Genomic DNA, 21,442 nt, shown 5'->3' on the forward strand with positions numbered 1-21,442 from the left:
AAAGCAAACCTGATTTGAGAAAAAACACATTAGGTTTGATACTTACCTAAGCAGAGGGTATGCTCTGGATACCATAGAGCCTTCATATTCATCAGTCCGTCCTGTTGCTCCTGCTCCTACCCCAGTTGAAGTTAGTTGACCTGTGCTTCCGTACTGCGCACGCCTCGCCTCGCAGTACAGACGCAATTCTCTTCTGAACTACTTGGGATGCAAGTAGTTCCGAAGGCTCCTTGAGGAGAACCAAAGACCCAACAGGAAGAATAGTTTTAACGGGGCACAGTGCAGGAACGACAGGATGGACTGCGGACTGGTGAGGCTCCTGCCAACGGGGTCGATCAGGTGCGCAGCGGTAACGCTGTACGATATGACAACCGATGAACGCTGTCCCCCAAATGTAAATGTATCCCCCTTCCCCCGGTGCCCAGGCATTGCAAATATCACCACCTCCAACTCCTGGGTTCGTCCGCCGTCTCCCCTGAGCATCGCCAGGCACGTGTGTGCGTGACATCACGTGCTATATACCACCACATGGTGGTACATGTGCGACGGTGGCAGGTAGCAGCAGACAAGACCAGGAATCACCACAGCATGAGCAGGCAGGCATGCAATACACAGGCACTGGGCGGGGCACATTTACATTTGGGGGACAGCGGCCAGGCAACGTCATGAGGCAGATTCCTGAGAGATTTCATTCTGAAATTGATCGGGAATTGGCCTGTGGTATATGAGCAGCCAACAGATCAGATTCGGTCAGAGAAAGAGATGTCTCTTAGTGGATCTGCCCAAACATCACTGGATGTATGGTCACCTTTATGGACATCAGTGCTTCAGTCACAATCAGTAATTCAAATAAAAACCCTGCTTGCGTTCACTTAGGAAACAGAAGCTTTCCTCTACACTTCAGTTTTGTGGATTGCGGTAGCTGATTACTCCAGAGTTGCAGTGTTTCCTGCTTTGTGCAACAAACTTCTCATGCAATAAGAGGGGAGTTTACTGGGGTGCTAAGGTAGCCATACATCTGGCAATTCTGATTTAATCAACAAAGCGGTCGACTTCTGTGTGGTCGATCAAAAGTCGATCGACTAGTGGCCCACACACTACAAGCGATATACTATGCGACTCACTGTCGTTAATCAATCTGACCGGTGTTGTGGCTCCATAATCTGAATGCAAAAATTGATTCAGAGTTGATGGAATGACATGTGAACAGTAGCCGATTCCTGTGCGATCAACCAAGCTGGTCCATTTGCCATGATATCAGCCACTTCTCATTGATTGAGTATACTGGACCACACAATTTTCTCTCATTCTATAAAATGATTGAATCAGATGGTGGACCGTACAGCCAAACTGCTAGATGTATGGCCACCTTTACTGGGTAAGCTGTGCTTTAGAGGCTGCGCTGAAATATATGCATTCTATGGCTGGAGATAACATGCTATTAGTTCTCACGGGACCTTTCAGGCATTTAGAGCGGACTACATTCTGAAACTGAAAGATAATTTTATTTTAATAAGAATAACTTGTGTAGCACTAATATAGGTAAAAGTCATTTTTTTAAAAATCAAACAAGGAATTTGACTTGAAGCGCAGGTTTGATTTAAAGGGAACCCGAGGTGAGAGGGATATGGAGGCTGACATATTTCTTTCCTTTTAAACAACACGCATTGCCTTGCTGTCCTGCTGAGCGGATCCGAGGTGAAAAACGAACTATAACAAGTAACTTGTCTATATATCTTATCTAAAATGTAGATAGTTTGCACAGCAAATCTAGCTGCAAACAGCTTCAACTATATATGATTATTTCTTCCTGTGATACAATGAGGGCGGCCATGTTCTGTTTGTCGCATTACAGGCAAGTTGATAGCATCTCCAGCCCTCAGCTAAATCCCCTCTCCCCTCTGAAATCTATGGCTAGTACCACTTCCTCCTCCTGCCCAGACTGAGCTTCCATAAGCCCTTGCTACATGGATCTAAGAGTGCCAAGGCACAAAAGGAGCTGTGGGTGAGGCTTGTTTAGATTATAGGGAATTTGAGTATTAAAACAAAAAAAAGTATTTGGCTTGAGGAATGCACAACTATGCAATGAGTAAAAGTTTATCTCGGATCCACTTTAAGTACTTGTACCCATAGCTCCTGAACAAGCATGCAGATCAGATGTTTTTTGACAAAAATCTGTCAAGATTAGCTGCATGCTTGTTTCACATGTGTGATTCAGACACTACTGCAACCAAAGAGATCAGCGGGGCTGCCAGGCAACTTGAGCTTTTTTTTAAAGAGATACAGTAAATATGGCAGCCTTAATATCACTCTAAGCTCAGGTGCCCCTTAAGGACAAGGTGGGAATACTTACAGTTTCCACAGCTTTCAGACCATTCCTCAGATTCACGATTTCTTTCTCCAGTTCAGTCATACTGTCATAAAGAAATAAGATGAGCCAGTTATACCGAGGCAAGAGGTTACAGATAATGTAATGGTTTATGTATGACTTATGTGTGTCCTTGACTGCGCACCCATGACTAAGTAGTATTGGGGGGGGGGGGGGGGGGGGTGTAGAAGGGGTGGAGGTGGGGTAGGGAGCTGATGAGAGGACTGTGACCCTACAACCTTTCTCCACAGGCCAGTTTTCCTGAATCCGCAAACCTGAGCAGTTACAGTTGTGAGCCTAGTCAAGTAGCCATGGAGTGGTGATACCTTTACACATGCATGAACTGCTTGCTGCCTGATAATTGCTTATCTGGTGTACTGTTGGAAACTGTGGCTTGCTTTATCTGCCTTGGTTGATGGGAGAATCCCTACCCAGCATACTGACATACTAACAGACCTGCTAGCACCCTGCAACTTAGTATGACTCCATCCCCCATTAGTGTGCGATTATCTGGCCATTTTAGTGACTGGTATAGGTGTGTGTCGATGTGGTGGGATGGCCATCTCATGTTATTTTTAAACGGATGTTTGCATTATTATATGTATTTAATAAAGATATTTTGATAAGCTTTGGAAACTGGCTATTGTTTGCACTCATTGGGATTACCTGTATTCCCATTGCCTCTCCTGTTTTGTGTGCTACTACCCTCACAATTTAGCCTTGAAACTGTCCTGATGACGGATCTAGACTTTATGATTCAGGAGGCAAGTCTAGAATCCTCCCTGGCTATACTACTAGCGATCTACAGTTACAATAACACAACCCACTGCAGTGTATGACCTCCCTTACAGCTGGATCAGGTGTGCATGCATCCTCCTGCCACTAGTGGGCATCAAGCGTTCCTTGCTGCTGGTGGTAGACCATGGCATGTGTATATACAGCGCACAGCAATGGACTGTCGTTCCCCCGCAGCTTTACTGTAACATGTAAGGGCATCCCCGTATAGTCCCTATTACTTTCCACAAAGGTTCCGATACTTACTTAACTTTGGCCGCCTCAGGGATACTTTGGAGCTCTTCCTGCAAATTGACAACTTTGGGATACTTCTTTTCTACCACAGTTATGAGATAGTGCAAAAGGGTGATGTTCCTGCAAGGACAGAGAAAACATTAACGAAACTCTCCTTCAATGCCAAGACCTACATCTATATATCTATCAATTTAAAGGACCTCTATTACGGAAAACTGTAAAATGTGAATTACATGTAAACACATACAAATAAGAGGTTAGCTTCTTCCAGAGTAAAATGAGCTATAAATTACTTTTCTCCTATGTTGCTGTCACTTACAGCAGGTACCGTGTTTCCCGGAAAATAAGACACTGTCTTGTGTTCATTTTAGCCCCAAATAATGTGGTAGGTCTTATTTTCGGGGAGGGCTTACAATTTTGTTCTCCAGGGGCAGCCCCCAGCCCAGTAAAGCCCTTCCCTTCCGCCCTGATGTACTGCCCTGTAGTCCAGAACGGCAGCCCCAGCCCAGTAAAGCCTTTCCCTCCCTCCCTCCCTCCCTCTGCAGAGTGGCGAGTGGAGCATTACAGCAGAGGAAACTCACCGGGGAAACTCACCGGCTTCCGACGTGGCAGCAATAACTTTTCTCCTCAGCAGTGCCTAGGTTCCTCTGACAATGGCAGCTCATGTCATGTGACGCGGACGTGCGTGTCACATGACGAGAGCCGCCGTTGTTAAGGAGAGAAAGTTGGACGCTGCTGAGAAGACGTTAATGCTGGCACGTCGGAAGCCGCGGAGTTTCCTCTGCTGTGATGCTCCACTTGCCACTCTGCAAAAGGAGGGAGGGAGCGAAAGGGGGGGGGGGGGGGGGGGGGTTGAACATACATTACGTGGCCCCGCTAGGTCTTATTTTCATGGGATGTCTTATATTTTAAGCTTGCTTGAAATATAAGATAGGTCTTATTTTCGGGGGAGGTTGTGTTTTCGGGGAAACACGGTAGTAGAAATCCGACAGTACTGAGGAATTTCAAGTATTTTGATTTTTTTTTTTACAAAGGCAATCCCTGGAATGGACCTATAAAAGTATAAAGATGCAGGGTGCCCCCCACCACCTGTTTCACACTATTTTGTAGTTGGACTGAGCAACTGCAGTTCACTAAGTGCTTTTGAAATAAAGAAAACCTTCCCATGAGGAGATGGGCTTGTCAAAAACCGGTCAGTACTGTGAGATTTCTACTACCTAGTGTAAGTGACAGCAACATAGGAGAAAAGTAATTTATTGCTCATTTTACGCTGGATGAAACATGCTTCTTATTTGTATGTGTTTACATGTATTACAAATTTTACAATTTTGGCAACAGTGGTCCTTTAAATGTCACTGACATCTTCTGCAGCACTTTACAGATTACATAGCCATGCCATTGGCTGACCTCAGAATAGCGCACAATCTCATCGCTACCATAGTCATAGTGTACAGTCCATTTTGGAGGGAACCAAGTATGACTGCGTTTCCAGTAGAGGCATGTACATTTTTGGGTGCAAAATTTGCAAGCGTGCGCATATATGTGATTTCTTGTATGCCAATTTGCAACATTTTTGGGGGTTTACAAAAAACAAAGTCCCATTGTTGTTATTCATCTCGTATGCAAAAATGTGAAAATCGCATCCTTCAAATATGAGGAGAACACACAAACTCCATGCAGATAGTGTCCTGGCCCAGATTTTACCTAAACAACACAAAAAAAGACACAGAATATTGCGCTGTTCTCCTGGCGGGCTCAAAACGCCAGAGCTGCAGCCACTAGGGCACACTCTATAAGCAGTAGCAGTATTAGGGAGTCTTGCCCAGGGTCTCCTTACTGAATAGGTGATGGCTTACTGAACAGGAAAAGCCGAGATTCGCACTCTGGTCTCCTGTGTCACAGGTAGAGCCCTTAACCAGTACAGTGAGACAGGCAGACAGCTAGCCAAATCTTCAAAATAAATTAAGTTCTATAAACTGCAATTCCTTGAAGCGGATCCAAGATGAAAAACTAACTATAACAAGTAACTTGTCTATATATCTAAAGTTTAGATAGTTTACACAGCAAATCTAGCTGCAAACGGCTTTAATAGAATATGATTATTTCTTCCTGTTATACAATGACAGCAGCCATGTTGTTTGTAAACATTACACAGAGGCAGGCTTATCTGCCTCTTGAGCACTCAGCCTGTGAAAAAAACCTAATCCCCCCTCCTCCTCCCCTCTGCCTCTGAAATCAATGGCTAGTAACACCTTCCCCTCCTCCTGCCCAGACTGAGCTCCCATGAGCTACTGCCAAGGATCTCTGAAAACCTGTGGGTGTGGCTTATTTAGTTTATAGGGAATTAGAGTATTAAAACAAAAACAAAAAAGTATTTGACTTGAGGAATGCCCTATAAACAATAGGAAAGGAACACAATTATGCAGATCACCTCAGATCCACTTTAACTGGTTCCAGACCGACACAGTATGAATCTACGTCCAGCAGGTGGTGCTGCCGCTCTGACTTGACATAGATTCAACGTCCCGCTGAATGACGTGTCCCCACTGATCTTGCCGCTCTGAACCTGCCACAATTTGCTCGCTCTGCTGTCAAAAAAACCAGCAGAGCTCTATAAGCAGTTCAGGAGCTTCTTTCATTGGCTCCTGACCGTGTGATCATGGAGAGCCAATCACATTGGCTCCTATTGATAGACCAGCTTGTCAGCACTCTGCCGTCATAGAGACGGCAGAGAGGAGCCTGTGGCGATAGGGTAGCGTCGTGCCTGGCGAGAGTGGCAGGTATGTGCGGCGATTCATTGGGAGGTGGCGTTTTACCATACCAGCAGTCTCTGGTCCTGAAGTGGGCAGAGACTGCTGGTACGGAAGTGGTTAAAAAAAGCACAAACAAAAGTAAACAAAACGCTTGAGTGCATTTTATTACAACAGATACAGTATATGGAGTTCCTGGATACAGTCTACATTTGTGGGTAGTTGTCCTTTAAACTGGTTCTCTTTATCAGTGTGGACACACAGAGTGCATTAGATGAGAGAAAGAGAGGGCCAGGACACCACAAGGTCCAGGATTCAGGTATGATACACATCCTGTTAGTCAGCATAGGTTGCGTATAGGTTGTGTGCACCACCCAGGCAGAAGAAAACACCCTTCATCTCATAGAGGAGATTTGACAATCAAACGCTGAAGTAAACAGAGGTGATCGGTGATATATCCCAGCTCTCTGTTCACATGCAAGCCTTGTACAAAGTGGGCTTCCATCCAACAAGTGCATCATAAACACTTTAGAAGTTAAACAGCTGAATATCATCAGGGCAATCGCTCTTCTTTACATTACCTCATGCAGACCCCGCAGGAGCCATCTCTTTTTTTCCCCCTAGGAAGCTTTAAACTAAACCGCAGCTCTGGTGGGAAATTAGCAGCTATCGCACGCTGGTTTCTATATACAATACCGTCCCCCCCCCCCCCCCCCCCCCAACCGTGAAAGGTCGGCAGTAAGAAGAACGCATAAACCACTGCTAGGAGTACGGTAATTGCTCTGGGTTTACTAAACTGAGCTTTCAACGAAACCATTAGAGAAGAATTTCCTGTTTCCTCCTGCAGGAGGCAGTGACGCAGGGATCGGTAATGCCGTACAGGGGGGACCCGCCCCTCAGCTCTGGTGAAAGGCCAGTGACAGGCCCGGGGATGTTTGGATGGAAACATTGTTCTCACTTGCACACGTCCAAAAATTAACTTTGCTGTTTCACGTGAAATAAGCGCTTGCCTCTATTAAATTAAAGGAGGCGTTTTACTATGAACAAGTCTGAACCACAGAAAAAATGTGAATATATTTTATGTAGATTTCTGTACTGAAGCGTAGTAGCCCTAACAGTAAACGTGAGATAAATAGGAGTAAAGGATTTATATTGGGCTTCCTCCAGCTTTCTTGCAGTTAGTCTGCTCCCTCAATGTTCTTCCAGTCCCCTCGGTTGTGAAGTCTGCAAAGACGCAGTTGTGGGCCACTACGCCGGCTCTGTTACAGGCTGCACACTTCCTCTATTGCACTCCTGTTGCTTGAAGCCTTCTGCGCAAGCGCAGTCACAGTATTAGTGAACTACAGATGCGCAGAATGCTCCTAGCCATGGGGGAGCAATCAGGTGGTGCACGAGGCCCGGATTGCGCATGTAAGGCCATAGTGAGAGTATGGAACGCAGGCTTCTTTGTGATTTGGTGGTTGGGCAGTTTGGGGTGATGGTTCTCTTATATTTAGGTTCTTTATATCATGTTGCTATAAGTTCAGGTGTGTGGTTACATATATTCATAGGTATATACTTGGAAATGTGACATTTGAAATACAGGGGTATACATAATGCAATAGGTTCATATAATGATATGTGTCTTTTCCTTCTGATGCTGCTGTTTTTTCCCCTCTCTTTCAGATGCTGGGCGGTCTCTAGGAGTCTGTGAGGAGATTTGGTTGCTGAGCAGAGGTGAGAAGTTTCTCTCAGTTGATTGGCAGCTGTCTTTTGGAGCCAAGTTTCAGCTGGCCAATCACAGAAGGGTTCACCTCAAACCTGTGATGCTCTGCCTGATTCTCCTCAGTCTCCAGTCAAGCAAGCTGGAAGCACCCACCCACCCATCCCTTTTCTTCGTGTTTCACAGTCGTAGGTGGATTGACTTTATTGGCGGTTAAAGTCGCCCACGATTGTGGCTTGGCTAGCTGGTTTTGGACTATTTTATGAAGAAGTCATACTAGTCCTAAAGACTGTATGGTTGTTGATTAAAGCGGAATATAAACCCTGCATTTCAACTTTGCTCTAAAACATTATTTACAGCATATTGTATGCAACCAGCATTTTTTTTACTAGACCAGCATTGGAAGGGTTAAACACAGAGCTTTAATGGATAGAAATGCAGACGCATCCGAAGTTTAGATAGATACATTTAAGTAAACACAATGTAACAAGTGTGGAATGTGACACACACTCTCTGACTGTGCAGGAGCTGGAGGACAGCCAGAGAGCGTGCAACATTCACCACTTGTTACATTGTGTTTACTTAAATGTATCTATCTAAACTTCGGATGCGTCTGCATTTCTATCCACGGAACTTTAAAGCTCTGTGTGTAACCCTTCCAATGCTGGTCTAGTAAAAAAAAAAATGCTGGTTGCATATAATGTGCTGTAAATAATGTTTTAGAGCAAAGTTGAAATGCAGGGTTATATTCCGCTTTAAGTATCAATTGATACCTTTGGTTCTGAGTTGTTTATATTATTATTGTTGATGTTTTAATTTATCAGTTTAATAAACAATTAACTTTTAATTATTTTAAACCGCAATAAATAGAGCCTACGGCCATTTAAATCCAAGTTGGTTGTCTATGTTTTATTAATCATGTACTTGTGCCTTTATGGTCCGTGCCACTTAAATTACCATGTGCAGACTTTACGTGGCTGACAGTGGCACAACGAAGGAGACCAGGGGGATGGAGAGGGAGCAGACATTTGTGTGGATATTCATACTGGAGGATTGCACAAACAATTGCATTTCTGTGTACATATAAAGAGGAACTGTAACCCTGGATTGACCTTCATCCCAATCAGTAGCTGATACATTTTTACCATGAGAAATCTTTGCCTTTTCTCAAATAGATCATCAGAGGGTCTGTATGGCTGATATTGTGGTGAAACCCCTCCCACAGTGTGATGTCAGGACCTAGGTCCAGACAGTTCCTGGCTGTGAACAGTGTTGCATTGTGGGAAGTAAAGGCCGTTTCCAACTGTCAAGCAACCAATATCCTCCCGTGTGCACACACACACATAATATATATATATATATATATATATATATATATATATATATATATATATATATATATACATACACATACAGTGGAGGAAATAATTATTTGACCCCTCACTGATTTTGTAAGTTTGTCCAATGACAAAGAAATGAAAAGTCTCAGAACAGTATCATTTCAATGGTAGGTTTATTTTAACAGTGGCAGATAGCACATCAAAAGGAAAATCGAAAAAATAACCTTAAATAAAAGATAGCAACTGATTTGCATTTCATTGAGTGAAATACGTTTTTGAACCCTCTAACAATAAAAGACTTAATACTTAGTGGAAAAACCCTTGTTTGCAAGCACAGAGGTCAAACGTTTCTTGTAATTGATGACCAAGTTTGCACACATTTTAGGAGGAATGTTGGTCCACTCCTCTTTGCAGATCATCTCTAAATCCCTAAGGTTTCGAGGCTGTCTCTGTGCAACTCTGAGCTTGAGCTCCCTCCATAGGTTTTCTATTGGATTAGGGTCCGGAGACTGACTAGGCCACTCCATGACCTTAACCACTTGAGGACCTAGGGCTTTCTACCCCTTAAGGACCGGCCACTTTTTTTTCCATTCAGACCACTGCAGCTTTCACGGTTTATTGCTCGCTCATACAACCTACCACCTAAATAAATTTTGGCTCCTTTTCTTGTCACTAATAAAGCTTTCTTTTGGTGCTATTTGATTGCTCCTGCGATTTTTACTTATTATATTCATCAAAAAAGACATGAATTTTGGCAAAAAAATGATTTTTTTAACTTTCTGTGCTGACATTTTTCAAATAAAGTAAAATTTCTGTATACATGCAGCGCGAAAAATGTGGACAAACATGTTTTTGATTAAAAAAAACCCATTCAGTGTATATTTATTGGTTTGGGTAAAAGTTATAGCGTTTACAAACTATGGTGCAAAAAGTGAATTTTCCCATTTTCAAGCATCTCTGACTTTTCTGACCCCCTGTCATGTTTCATGAGGGGCTAGAATTCCAGGATAGTATAAATACCCCCCAAATGACCCCATTTTGGAAAGAAGACATCCCAAAGTATTCACTGAGAGGCATAGTGAGTTCATAGAAGATATTATTTTTTGTCACAAGTAAGCGGAAAATGACACTTTGTGAGAAAAAAAAAAAAAAGTTTCCATTTCTTCTAACTTGCGACAAAAAAAAATGAAATCTGCCACGGACTCACCATGCCCCTCTCTGAATACCTTGAAGGGTCTACTTTCCAAAATGGGGTCATTTGTGGGGTGTGTTTACTGTCCTGACATTTTGGGGGGTGCTAAATTGTAAGCACCCCTGTAAAGCCTAAAGGTGCTCATTGGACTTTGGGCCCCTTAGCGCAGTTAGGCTGCAAAAAAGTGCCACACATGTGGTATTGCCGTACTCAGGAGAAGTAGTAGAATGTGTTTTGGGGTGTATTTTTACACATACCCATGCTGGGTGGGAGAAATATCTCTGTAAATGACAATTTGTTAATTTTTTTTACACACAATTGTCCATTTACAGAGATCTTTCTCCCACTCAGCATGGGTATGTGTAAAAATACACCACAAAACACATTATAATACTTCTCCTGAGTACGGCGATACCACATGTGTGGCACTTTTTTGCACCCTAACTGCGCTAAAAGGCCCAAAGTCCAATGAGTACCTTTAGGATTTCACAGGTCATTTTGAGAAATTTCGTTTCAAGACTACTCCTCACGGTTTAGGGCCCCTAAAATGCCAGGGCAGTATAGGAACCCCACAAATGACCCTATTTTAGAAAGAAGACACCCCAAGGTATTCCGTTAGGAGTATGGTGAGTTCATAGAAGATTTTATTTTTTGTCAAAAGTTAGCGGAAAATGACACTTTGTGAAAAAACACAATTAAAATCAATTTCCGCTAACTTGTGACAAAAAATAAAATGTTCTATGAACTCGCCATACTACTAACGGAATACCTTGGGGTGTCTTCTTTCTAAAATGGGGTCATTTGTGGGGTTCCTATACTGCCCTGGCATTTTAGGGGCCCTAAACCGTGAGGAGTAGTCTTGAAACGAAATTTCTCAAAATGACCTGTGAAATCCTAAAGGTACTCATTGGACTTTGGGCCCTTTAGCGCAGTTAGGGTGCAAAAAAGTGCCACACATGTGGTATCGCCATACTCGGGAGAAGTAGTACAATGTGTTTTGGGGTGTATTTTTACACATACCCATGCTGGGTGGGAGGAATACCTCTGTAAATGGACAATTGTGTGTAAAAAAAAATCAAAAGATTGTCATTTACAGAGGTATTTCTCCCACCCAGCATGGGTATGTGTAAAAATACACCCCAAAACACATTATACTACTTCTCCCGAGTACGGCGATACCACAGGTGTGGCACTTTTTTGCACCCTAACTGCACTAAGGGGCCCAAAGTCCAATGAGTACCTTTAGGATTTCACAGGTCATTTTTGTTTCAAGACTACTCCTCACGGTTTAGGGCCCCTAAAATGCCAGGGCAGTATAGGAACCCCACTAATGACCCCATTTTAGAAAGAAGACACCCCAAGGTATTCCGTTAGGAGTATGGTGAGTTCATAGAAGTTTTTATTTTTTTGTCACAAGTTAGCGGAAATTGATTTTAATTGTTTTTTTTCACAAAGTGTCATTTTCCGCTAACTTGTGACAAAAAATAAAATCTATGAACTCACCATACTCCGTACGGAATACCTTTGGGTGTCTTCTTTCTAGAATGGGGTCATTTGTGGGGTTCCTATACTGCCCTGGCATTTTAGGGGCCCTAAACCGTGAGGAGTAGTCTTGAAACCAAATGTCGCAAAATGACCTGTGAAATCCTAAAGGTACTCATTGAACTTTGGGCCCCTTAGCGTACTTAGGGTGTAAAAAAGTGCCACATATGTGGTACCGCCGTACTCAGGAGAAGTAGTATAATGCGTTTTGGGGTGTATTTTTACACATACCCATGCTAAGTGGGAGAAATATCTCTGTAAATGACAATTGTTTGATTTTTTTACACACAATTGTCCATTTACATAGAAATTTCTCCCACCCAGCATGGGTATGTGTAAAAATACACCCCAAAACACATTATACTACTTTTCCTGAGTACGGCGGTACCACATATGTGACACTTTTTTGCAGCCTAGGTGCGCTAAGGGGCCCAACGTCCTATTCACAGGTCATTTTGAAGCATTTGTTTTCTAGACTACTCCTCGCGGTTTAGGGCCCCTAAAATGCCAGGGCAGTATAGGAACCCCACAAGTGACCCCATTTTAGAAAGAAGACACCCCAAGGTATTCCATTAGGTGTATGGCGAGTTCATAGAAGATTTTATTTTTTGTCACAAGTTAGTGAAAAATGACACTTTGTGAAAAAAAAACAATAAAAATTAATTTCCGCTAACTTTTGACAAAAAATAAAATCTTCTATGAACTCGTCATACACCTAACAGAATACCTTGGGGTGTCTTTTTTTCAGTGGGGCAGCACGGCGGCGTAGTGGTTAGCTCTCTCGCCTTGCAGCGCTGGGTCCCTGGTTCGAATCCCAGCCAGGGCACTATCTGCAAAGAGTTTGTATGTTCTCTCCGTGGCTGTGTGGGTTTCCACCGGGCACTCCGGTTTCCTCCCACATTCCAAAAACATACAGATAAGTTAATTGGCTCCATCTAAAAAAAATTGGCCCTAGACTACAGTACTTACACTACATAATATAGACATATGGCAATGGTAGGGATTAGATTGTGAGCTCCTTTGAGGGACAGTTAGTGACAAGATATATATATATATATATATATATACACTGTACAGCGCTGCGTAATATGTCGGCGCTATATAAATACTAAATAATAATAATAATAATAATGCACTGGCGAATTGATAAGGGGGGGGGGGTCTGAGGGCAATCTGAGCGTGTGGGCGGGTGATTGGGTGCCCGCAAGGGGCAGATTAGGGTCTGATCTGATAGGTAACAGTGACAGGTGGTGATAGGGGGTGATTGATGGGTGATTGATGGGTAATTAGTGGGTGTTTAGAGAAGATAACAGATGTAAACGATACATTTGGGAGGTAATCTGACGGCAGGTTTGCGGGCGATCTAATGGTGTGGGTGGGTGATCAGATTGCCCGCAAGGGGCAGGTTAGGGGCTGATTGATGGGTGGCAGTGACAGGGGGTGATTGATGGGTGATAGGTGATTGGCAGGTAATTGACAGGTGATCAGTGGGTTATTACAGGGAAGAACAGATGTAATTAATGCACTGGTAAATTGATAAGGGGGGGGGGTCAGAGGGCAATCTGAGCGTGTGGGCGGGTGATTGGGTGCCCGCAAGGGGCAGATTAGGGTCTGATCTGATAGGTAAAAGTGACAGGTGGTGATAGGGGGTGATTGATGGGTAATTAGTGGGCGTTTAGAGGAGAGAATAGATGTAAACAATGGATTTGGGAGGTGATCTGATGTCGGATCTGCGGGCGATCTATTGGTGTGGGGGGGGTGATCAGATTGCCCTCAAGGGGCAGGTTAGGGGCTGATTGATGGGTGGCAGTGACAGGGGGTGATTGACAGGTGATCAGGGGGGATAGATGCATACAGTACATGGGGGGGGGGTCTGGGGAGAATCTGAGGGGTGGGGGGGGTGATCAGGAGGGAGCAGGGGGGGGGGGAATAAAAAAAAAATAGCGTTGACAGATAGTGACAGGGAGTGATTGATGGGTGATTAGGGGGGTGATTGGGTGCAAACAGGGGTCTGGGGGGTGGGCAGGGGGGGGGTCTGATGGGTGCTGTGGGCGATCTGGGGCAGGGGGGGGAGAAATCAGTGTGCTTGGGTGCACACTAGGGTGGCTGCAGCCTGCCCTGGTGGTCCCTCGGACACTGGGACCACCAGGGCAGGAGGCAGCCTGTATAATACACTTTGTAAACATTACAAAGTGTATTATACACTTTGTATGCGGCGATCGCGGGGTTAACATCCCGCCGGCGCTTCCGTATAGCCGGCGGGATGTTGCGGCGGGCGAGCGGTGACAGGCGCCGGCGGAGGATCGCGTCATGGAAGACGCGATCGCTCCGCCCATGCCCTTAGAAGGACCGCCGCCTCTGTGGGTGAGCCGGTCCTTCAGGGCTCCACTTCCCGGCCGCCCCTGTGCGTTAGGCGGTCGGGAAGTGGTTAATGTGCTTCTTCTTGAGCCACTGCTTTGTTGCCTTTGCTGTATGTTTTGGGTCATTGTCGTGCTGGAACACCCATCCACGACCCATTTTCAGTTTCCTGGCAGAGGGAAGGAGGTTGTCATTCAGAATTTCACAATACATGGCTCCGTCCATTTTCCCGTTAATGCAATTAAGTTGTCCTGTGCCCTTAGCAGAAAAACACCCCCAAAGCAAAATGTTTCGCCCCCATGCTTGACGGTGGGGACGGTGTTTTGGGGGTCATAGGCGGCATTTTTCTTCCTCCAAACACAGCGAGTTGAGTTAATGCCAAAGAGCTCTATTTTGGTCTCATCAGACCACAGCACCTTCTCCCAGTCACTCACAGAATCATTCAGGTGTTCATTGGCAAACTTCAGACGGGCCTGCACATGTGTCTTCTTGAGCAGGGGGACCTTGCGAGCCCTGCAGGATTTTAATCCATTGCGGTGTAATGTGTTTCCAATGGTTTTCTTGGTGACTGTGGTCCCTGCTAATTTGAGGTCATTCACTAACTCCTCCCGTGTAGTTCTAGGATGCTTTTTCACCTTTCTCAGAACCATTGACAACCCACGAGGTGAGATTTTGCGTGGAGCCCCAGAGCGAGGTCGATTGATGGTCATTTTGTGCTCCTTCCATTTTTGAACAATCGCACCAACAGTTGTCACCTTCTCTCCCAGCTTCTTGCTAATGGTTTTGTAGCGTATTCCAGCCTTGTGCAGGTCTACAATTTTGTCTCTGACATCCTTGGACAGCTCTTTGGTCTTTCCCATGTTGGAGAGTTTGGAGTCTGCTTGATTGATTTATTCTGTGGACAGGTGTCTTTTATACAGGTGACTAGTTAAGACAGGTGTCCTTAATGAGGGTGACTAATTGAGTAGAAGTGTCTAACCACTCTGTGGGAGCCAGAACTCTTAATGGTTGGTAGGGGTTCAAAAACTTATTTCACTCAATGAAATGCAAATCAGTTGCTATCTTTTATTTAAGGTTATTTTTTCGATTTTCCTTTTGATGTGCTATCTGCCACTGTTAAAATAAACCTACCATTGAAATGATACTGTTCTGAGACTTTTCATTTCTTTGTCATTGGACAAACTTACAAAATCAGTGAGGTGTCAAATAATTATTTCCTCCACTGTGTGTGTATATTATATATATATATATATATATATATATATATATATATATATATATATATATATATATATATATATATATATATATATATATATATATATATAAAATTGATTTTGCATATCGTTGCCCAAGTCACTGACAGCTGAGCTTTGGAAGCAGTGCTTTTCATGGATATGCATAGAACAGCTATGACCCTGAACTCTGGACAAGATTACTCCTCCGACCTCTGTGCAACTTACTTATCAATACTAGATTTGGTATCGGCGATCTTGTTTAAGCTGGAGATTTTGAACCCGTAAGCGTTTCCTCTCTGCCCTTTGTTCATGTAGTTCCCGAAAGCCAGGACCACTTCCAGCAGCTGCTTCAGGCTTTTACTCTGGAAAACTTGCTTGGAGGCTAAACGAATTGCTGCAGGGAAACAAAATGGTCAGAAGGAGATAAAGAGGACAACATTGATTTACCAAGACAGGTGCAGAAGTGGAGCAGTTGGCCAGAGCAACAAGTCAGAATGCTAGCTGAAGCCCGATTTGCTGTTCTGGAGAACACGCCCACTTTGTCCCCCCCCCCCCCCCTTTGCAGCTGTCTTGGTAAATCGCCCAATGACTGTCCAAATAATGTGGAATTAAAGAGGAACTGTAATCAACATAACAATCTTTTATAAATGACGTAGTCAGTGTTTGCCCATTGTAAAATCTTTCCCCTCACTGATTTACTGTCTGAAAGGTGACAACATGTTTTAGCACTGGCAGGTGATCTCTGTGGAATGTTCTTTTACTGAGAGTTCTAAAGCCAGTAGAAAAGATATCTGTTTTCCCAAGATGCCGGGGGGGGGGGTTGTTAATCCTCAGTGTGAGGGTGGGCCAACAACAAACACAGCAATATATGGCTATAGGAAGGGTTATATTTAAGGTGTCAGTCCTTCAATCCTAAAAGTCAATAATTTTTGGGGAAGTTTTCTGTATGTTGCACCTACTAAGTTCAGACTACACCAGTGATATTACAGATTAGAAGAAATCACTATCCAGAATTCTGCGTATCGCTGACTCACCTTCTACCTTTGGTTTGACCTCAGCGACTCTTTCTGCGAACTTCTTTTTGAAGTACAGAGACTGCAGCCGCTGCTGATAGTGATTGATCCTAAATAAAATATAAAGGTTTATGAAAGACATATACTGAACCATAATTTACACTCTGTTTACACTTCTGAAGTTATGGCTGTTTTATTGCTGTTACATCACTTGACTGTTGTGTTAGGTCTTTTTAGACAGTGAAACGATCTCAACCACGGCCTTGTCTGGGCACAGCTGTGTCATCACATTGCTAGCCTAAGTGCTGCAATCACTTGCGTTTCAACAGATATATCATTTGCCTTTCAATTGCATTTATGTTTAACTGGTGATTAATTTACTTGTACTTTCTGGGTCGCGGCTTAGCTTCCGATTGGAGGAAGCTTACGGAGGCGGGGAGCGAGGGGACAGAGGCGGGAGCCATGCAATGGAGGAGGCGGGGGAGGTGCATGGTGAGTGACATATGCCAGGTAAACAGCAGGCTAGCGACAAGCAGATTGTCACTAGCCTGGCGCTATTTTTCAGGGGGGGCAGCAGAGCAAAGGAAGGGGAGGGGGGAATGCACCAGAAGGACACAGAGGCATGTCATTGTGCAGAGAACATGCCTCTGTGCCCTATTAAGATTTAGAAAATCCGCCTCTGGTTATCTTTAAATCAAGTGCTTCATTTAAGTTTTACAGTTTCACATTTACAATTAGTGTAATACCCACTGAATTCAATACAATCAGCAAAGTACTTCAAATGCAAGGTAAGAGGAAAGGCTGCACTTAGAAAAAAATCACTAAAAAGCACAGCTTGCACAAGGCAAACACAAATGCAGTTTTTCATATTCAAAATTCAAACACAGCATCCACGATCACCAAGAGTGCCTAAGAAATGTCAGAAGCAAAGAAAAAAGAAATCTGAGCATGAGCAAGGGAAATGGACGGTTGCTCAGTCAGTCCCACAGTTTGAATTTGCTTTCATCCTTGCATGAATTGCCACCATACTGTCCACCCACTGACACATTTCCAAAAGACTTGTAGCTGCGGAAGCCTCCTTTGCTATAAAGGCAGCAGTTGGGCGCTGTTAGGTGCTGTAAAGTTGAGATTTAAAGCAAGAGGTATTCACATCTGATTTCCATCACAGAAAATAAGGGGTTATTTTCTCATACATGTGCAGTAGGTGATGGAGTAAAAATCCGTCATTTCTTTGCTGTGGAAGTGATAACATGGAAATAGCTGCAGCTATCTGTCGTCTCATTCATGAGAAGCTGTCACCCCAGCTCTGCAGTACGTGAGCCACGCAGCCCATCTGCTGCGCACAACACGGCCCTGTCTGCAATGTATAACTGGAACATCTAACAGGTAATGTCATAGTGTTCTCTCCATGTTCATGCCTTACATAGTCGACTGTATAATGCGGTCTCAAAAAAAGCCAGGCTGTGCTAAAGAACTATCCTCCAGGTTACATCAGCAACTAAATGAGAAACTTTACTTTATGTAACTTAAAGAGGAACTCCAGTGAAAATAATGTAATAAAAAAGTGCTTCATTTTTACAATAATTATGTATAAATGATTTAGTCAGTGTTTGCCAACTGTTAAATCTTTTAAATCCCTGATTTACATTCTGACATTTATTTTATGGTGACATTTTTACTGTTGGCAGGTGATGTAGCTGCTGCTTGCTTTTTTGGCAGTTGGAAACAGCTGTGAACAGCTATTTCCCACAATGCAACAAGGTTCACAGACAGGAAACTGCCAGGTGTACCACGGTCTTCAGAGTTTTTTGTGGGAGGGGTTTCACCACAATATCAGTCATACAGCGCCTCCTGATGGTCTGTTTGTGAAAAGGAATAGATTTCTCATGTAAAAGGGGGTATTCGCTACTGATTGGGATAAAGTTCAATTCTTGGTCACGGTTTCTCTTTAAAGCAAACCTGAAGTGAAAATAAACTTCTGAGATAATGAATTGTATGCATAGTACAGCTAAGAAATAAAGCATTAGTAGCAAAGAAAAGAGTTTACTGGTATATTGTTCTCCAGTACAGGAAGAATTAAGAAACTTGTTATCTCTGCAAAAGAGCTTCTCTGAGCTCTCCGACCCACCTTGGGTCAAAGACAGTCCTGTTTTCTGAAGCACTTGTACATCAGAGAAACAGTGAGAGACAGCGCCAGATAAGGTTTTACTGCAGGGGAGAGCAAAGGGTTGTTAGCTCTGCTCTGTTTCCTAGTTTAAAATACAAAGTGAAGTTTGTAAACTGAAAATATGACAGAATGATGCAATGTTATATTAAAAAATATATATATTTTCTTTGCTACTACTGTTCAATTAATTACTACACATTCAATTCATTATATCATACTTTTTTTTGCTTCAGTGTCACTTTAAAGGACAACTGTAGTAAGAACTATATGAAGGCTGCCATATTTATTTCCTTTTGAGAAATACCAGTTGCCTAGCTATACTGCTCATCCTATGCCTCTAATACTTTAGCCATAGACCCTGAACAAGCATGCAGCACATCAGGTGTTTCTGACATTATTGTCAGATCTGACAAGATTATCTGCATGCTTGTTTCTAGTCTGATTCAGACACTACTGCAACCAAATAGATCAACAGGGCTGCATGGCAACTGGTATTGTTTAAAAGGAAATACATATGGCAGCCACCATATTCTTCTCAGTTCAATTGTCCTTTAAAGTACAACGGTAGCAAGAGGGATATGGAAGCTGCCATATTTATTTCCTTTTAAACAATAGCAGTTGCCTGGCAGCCCTGCTGCTCCGTCAGCTCTAATTGACATAATTACATAGTAACTATGTCAATTACTTTATATCCTCACGTATAAGCCTAATTTTTCAGCCCAAAACATGAGCTGAAAAGTTACCCCTTCGGCTTATATGCGAGTCGGTGGAGCAGAACGGATGGTGGAGCAGGTTCTGTTACTGGCAGAGGAGCTTAAGGATTGTGCACTAGTCATCCTGCTCTTGCCAGCTGGCTCCCTGCTGGGTCTGTGCCCCCCATCCCCTGAAACATGGTGTGCAGAGTGTGCTGCTCAAAAGTCCCTGTGTCCCCTGGCTTGTGGAGTGTGCAAGCAGTGTGTCAGCGGTGCAATGATCAGGGATTCTTCCTGTGAAGCAATTACTGTGTCTCATATCCATTATGCCATCTAGTGGCATCTTGAGACACAGCTATAGCATCCTTGGGGCACATCTGGCAATGGGGTGGGGGACTGACTTGTACTGGAGGCACATCTGGCTACTGTGGAGGGGGATACACTGGGGAGGGGGCTTATAAGGGAGTCAATTACTTTTCTTGGTTTCTGAGGGAAAAGTGGGTACCTCAGCTTATACGCAGGTGGGCTTATATGTGAGTATACGCGATAACATAGTGGCGGCCACTCTATCACGGGCTGCGATACTTCACAGAAGTGTCTTGCATTTAAAGGAACGTACGTTGCTATGAAAGCAACATGCGTAACTAAAGAAGGCACGCTACGCTGCAAGAGCGAGCATAGCCTGCAGCCTTGAATTTAGCTGTCATGGAGCTCGCGCTGCTATTGCAGCGTAGCTTCGTAAATCAGCCGCACAGTATATCTGCATAGTGCAGTTATATATAACAAAGATTTCTGCACTAGGCCCTTTAAATTGCCTGCTTCTTGCCGGAGAGACTTTATCCTGGCCACAATCAACAAATGGTAAGCCTGGGAGCCAAATACATAGAGAAACGCTGGGCACGCTCTCCTGTGACAGGACTGTGCAAGGGAAAGTGAGTAACTTCAGAATGTGAATGTGTATGAAATGAAAGCTGCTGCTGCAGCTGTGAGCAGACGAGGTTTACACTCCTACAGCACTGCAAAGAATGGATGGATGGGAACTACAAACCACATGAGGCTGCTGGAAATATAACTGAGGTTTGGTTACACTTTAATTCCCTCCATCTGGCTCATGCTGGAACCTTTTATGGATTTCATGTTTCTCGTTGTATCGGTGTGTAATTTTCTATTATCTGCTGCTGCAGTGAGGAGTCTCAAGTGGCCTCCTCTGTCTGGTGTTCAGGAGGAGGCAAACTTCACTTGCACTAAGTTCACATGTAGAAATGACAACATCAAATATGCACAGTGATGATGTCATCATACCGCATCCATCATTATGAGCGAAGCCTCTGTGCTTGTTATAATAACACAGCCTTTCCATAGCTCCCAACTGTCTCCTCAGAGCGACAGTCCCTATTTGGGAACTAAATTCCCCTGACTCTCTTTCTTCCTCATGTATCCCCTTTTGTTAGGACTTATGTATAAATCTATGTAAATATATGTATTTTTCTACAGAAAAATGTGTTTTTAACTAACTAAATTCATCAAGTGAAGTGGGGGAAATGAATAGAGCCCAGCTGCTGGAACCAAGAGTAAAAGAATCTGCAGATTTTCCAGTTTGCAATATACACAACAGGCAAGCAATGTGAGGAGAATAATAAATAAATATTGGCATGTCTTACAGAATGACAAAACTTTAACTGCCATCCTGCCTGAGAAACCAAAAGTTATTTTTAAGAAAGCCCCGAATCTTAAGAGTATTATAGCCCCCACGATTCCTATTAAAAATGCCCCCCTGGGAAAAGATGGCAGTTTTAAAAGGTGCTCATTTTGTGTGCCATGCAGGAGTACTCAGAAAATATTACCAATCACTACTTTTAGATCAACAGTGACAGGAGAGACATATGAAATTAGAGGAAACATGAATTGCAATAGTAGAGGAGTAATATATGTGGTGGAATGTGGATGTTTGAAACAGTATGTGGGTAGAACAAAGCGAATGCTATGTGAAAGAATTTCTGAGCATACAAAAAATATGAGCAAAGGAAGTGACAAATATCCATTAAGCAAAC

The 21,442-nt window shown here is 43.5% G+C and overlaps 2 protein-coding genes across 6 annotated transcripts in view; both read right to left on the reverse strand.

Annotated features, from left to right (window-relative positions):
* The window catches only part of LGALS3 (galectin 3), a 517,589-nt gene that overhangs the window by 136,666 nt on the left and 359,481 nt on the right, over positions 1–21,442 (reverse strand). The gene's annotated exons all lie outside the window — the stretch shown is intronic.
* DAAM1 (dishevelled associated activator of morphogenesis 1) overlaps positions 1–21,442 on the reverse strand; it is a 319,681-nt gene that overhangs the window by 15,353 nt on the left and 282,886 nt on the right. For all 5 annotated transcript variants that reach the window (XM_068254408.1, XM_068254407.1, XM_068254409.1 and 2 more), the window contains 4 exons: positions 16,554–16,642; positions 15,745–15,913; positions 3,410–3,517; positions 2,354–2,414 (listed from right to left, as the gene is read on the reverse strand). In XM_068254408.1, coding sequence (XP_068110509.1) covers positions 2,354–2,414; positions 3,410–3,517; positions 15,745–15,913; positions 16,554–16,642 — 427 coding nt within the window. The remainder of the gene's footprint in view (positions 1–2,353; positions 2,415–3,409; positions 3,518–15,744; positions 15,914–16,553; positions 16,643–21,442) is intronic.

Source organism: Hyperolius riggenbachi, chromosome 9, assembly GCF_040937935.1.
Source record: "Hyperolius riggenbachi isolate aHypRig1 chromosome 9, aHypRig1.pri, whole genome shotgun sequence".
NCBI lineage: Eukaryota > Metazoa > Chordata > Amphibia > Anura > Hyperoliidae > Hyperolius > Hyperolius riggenbachi.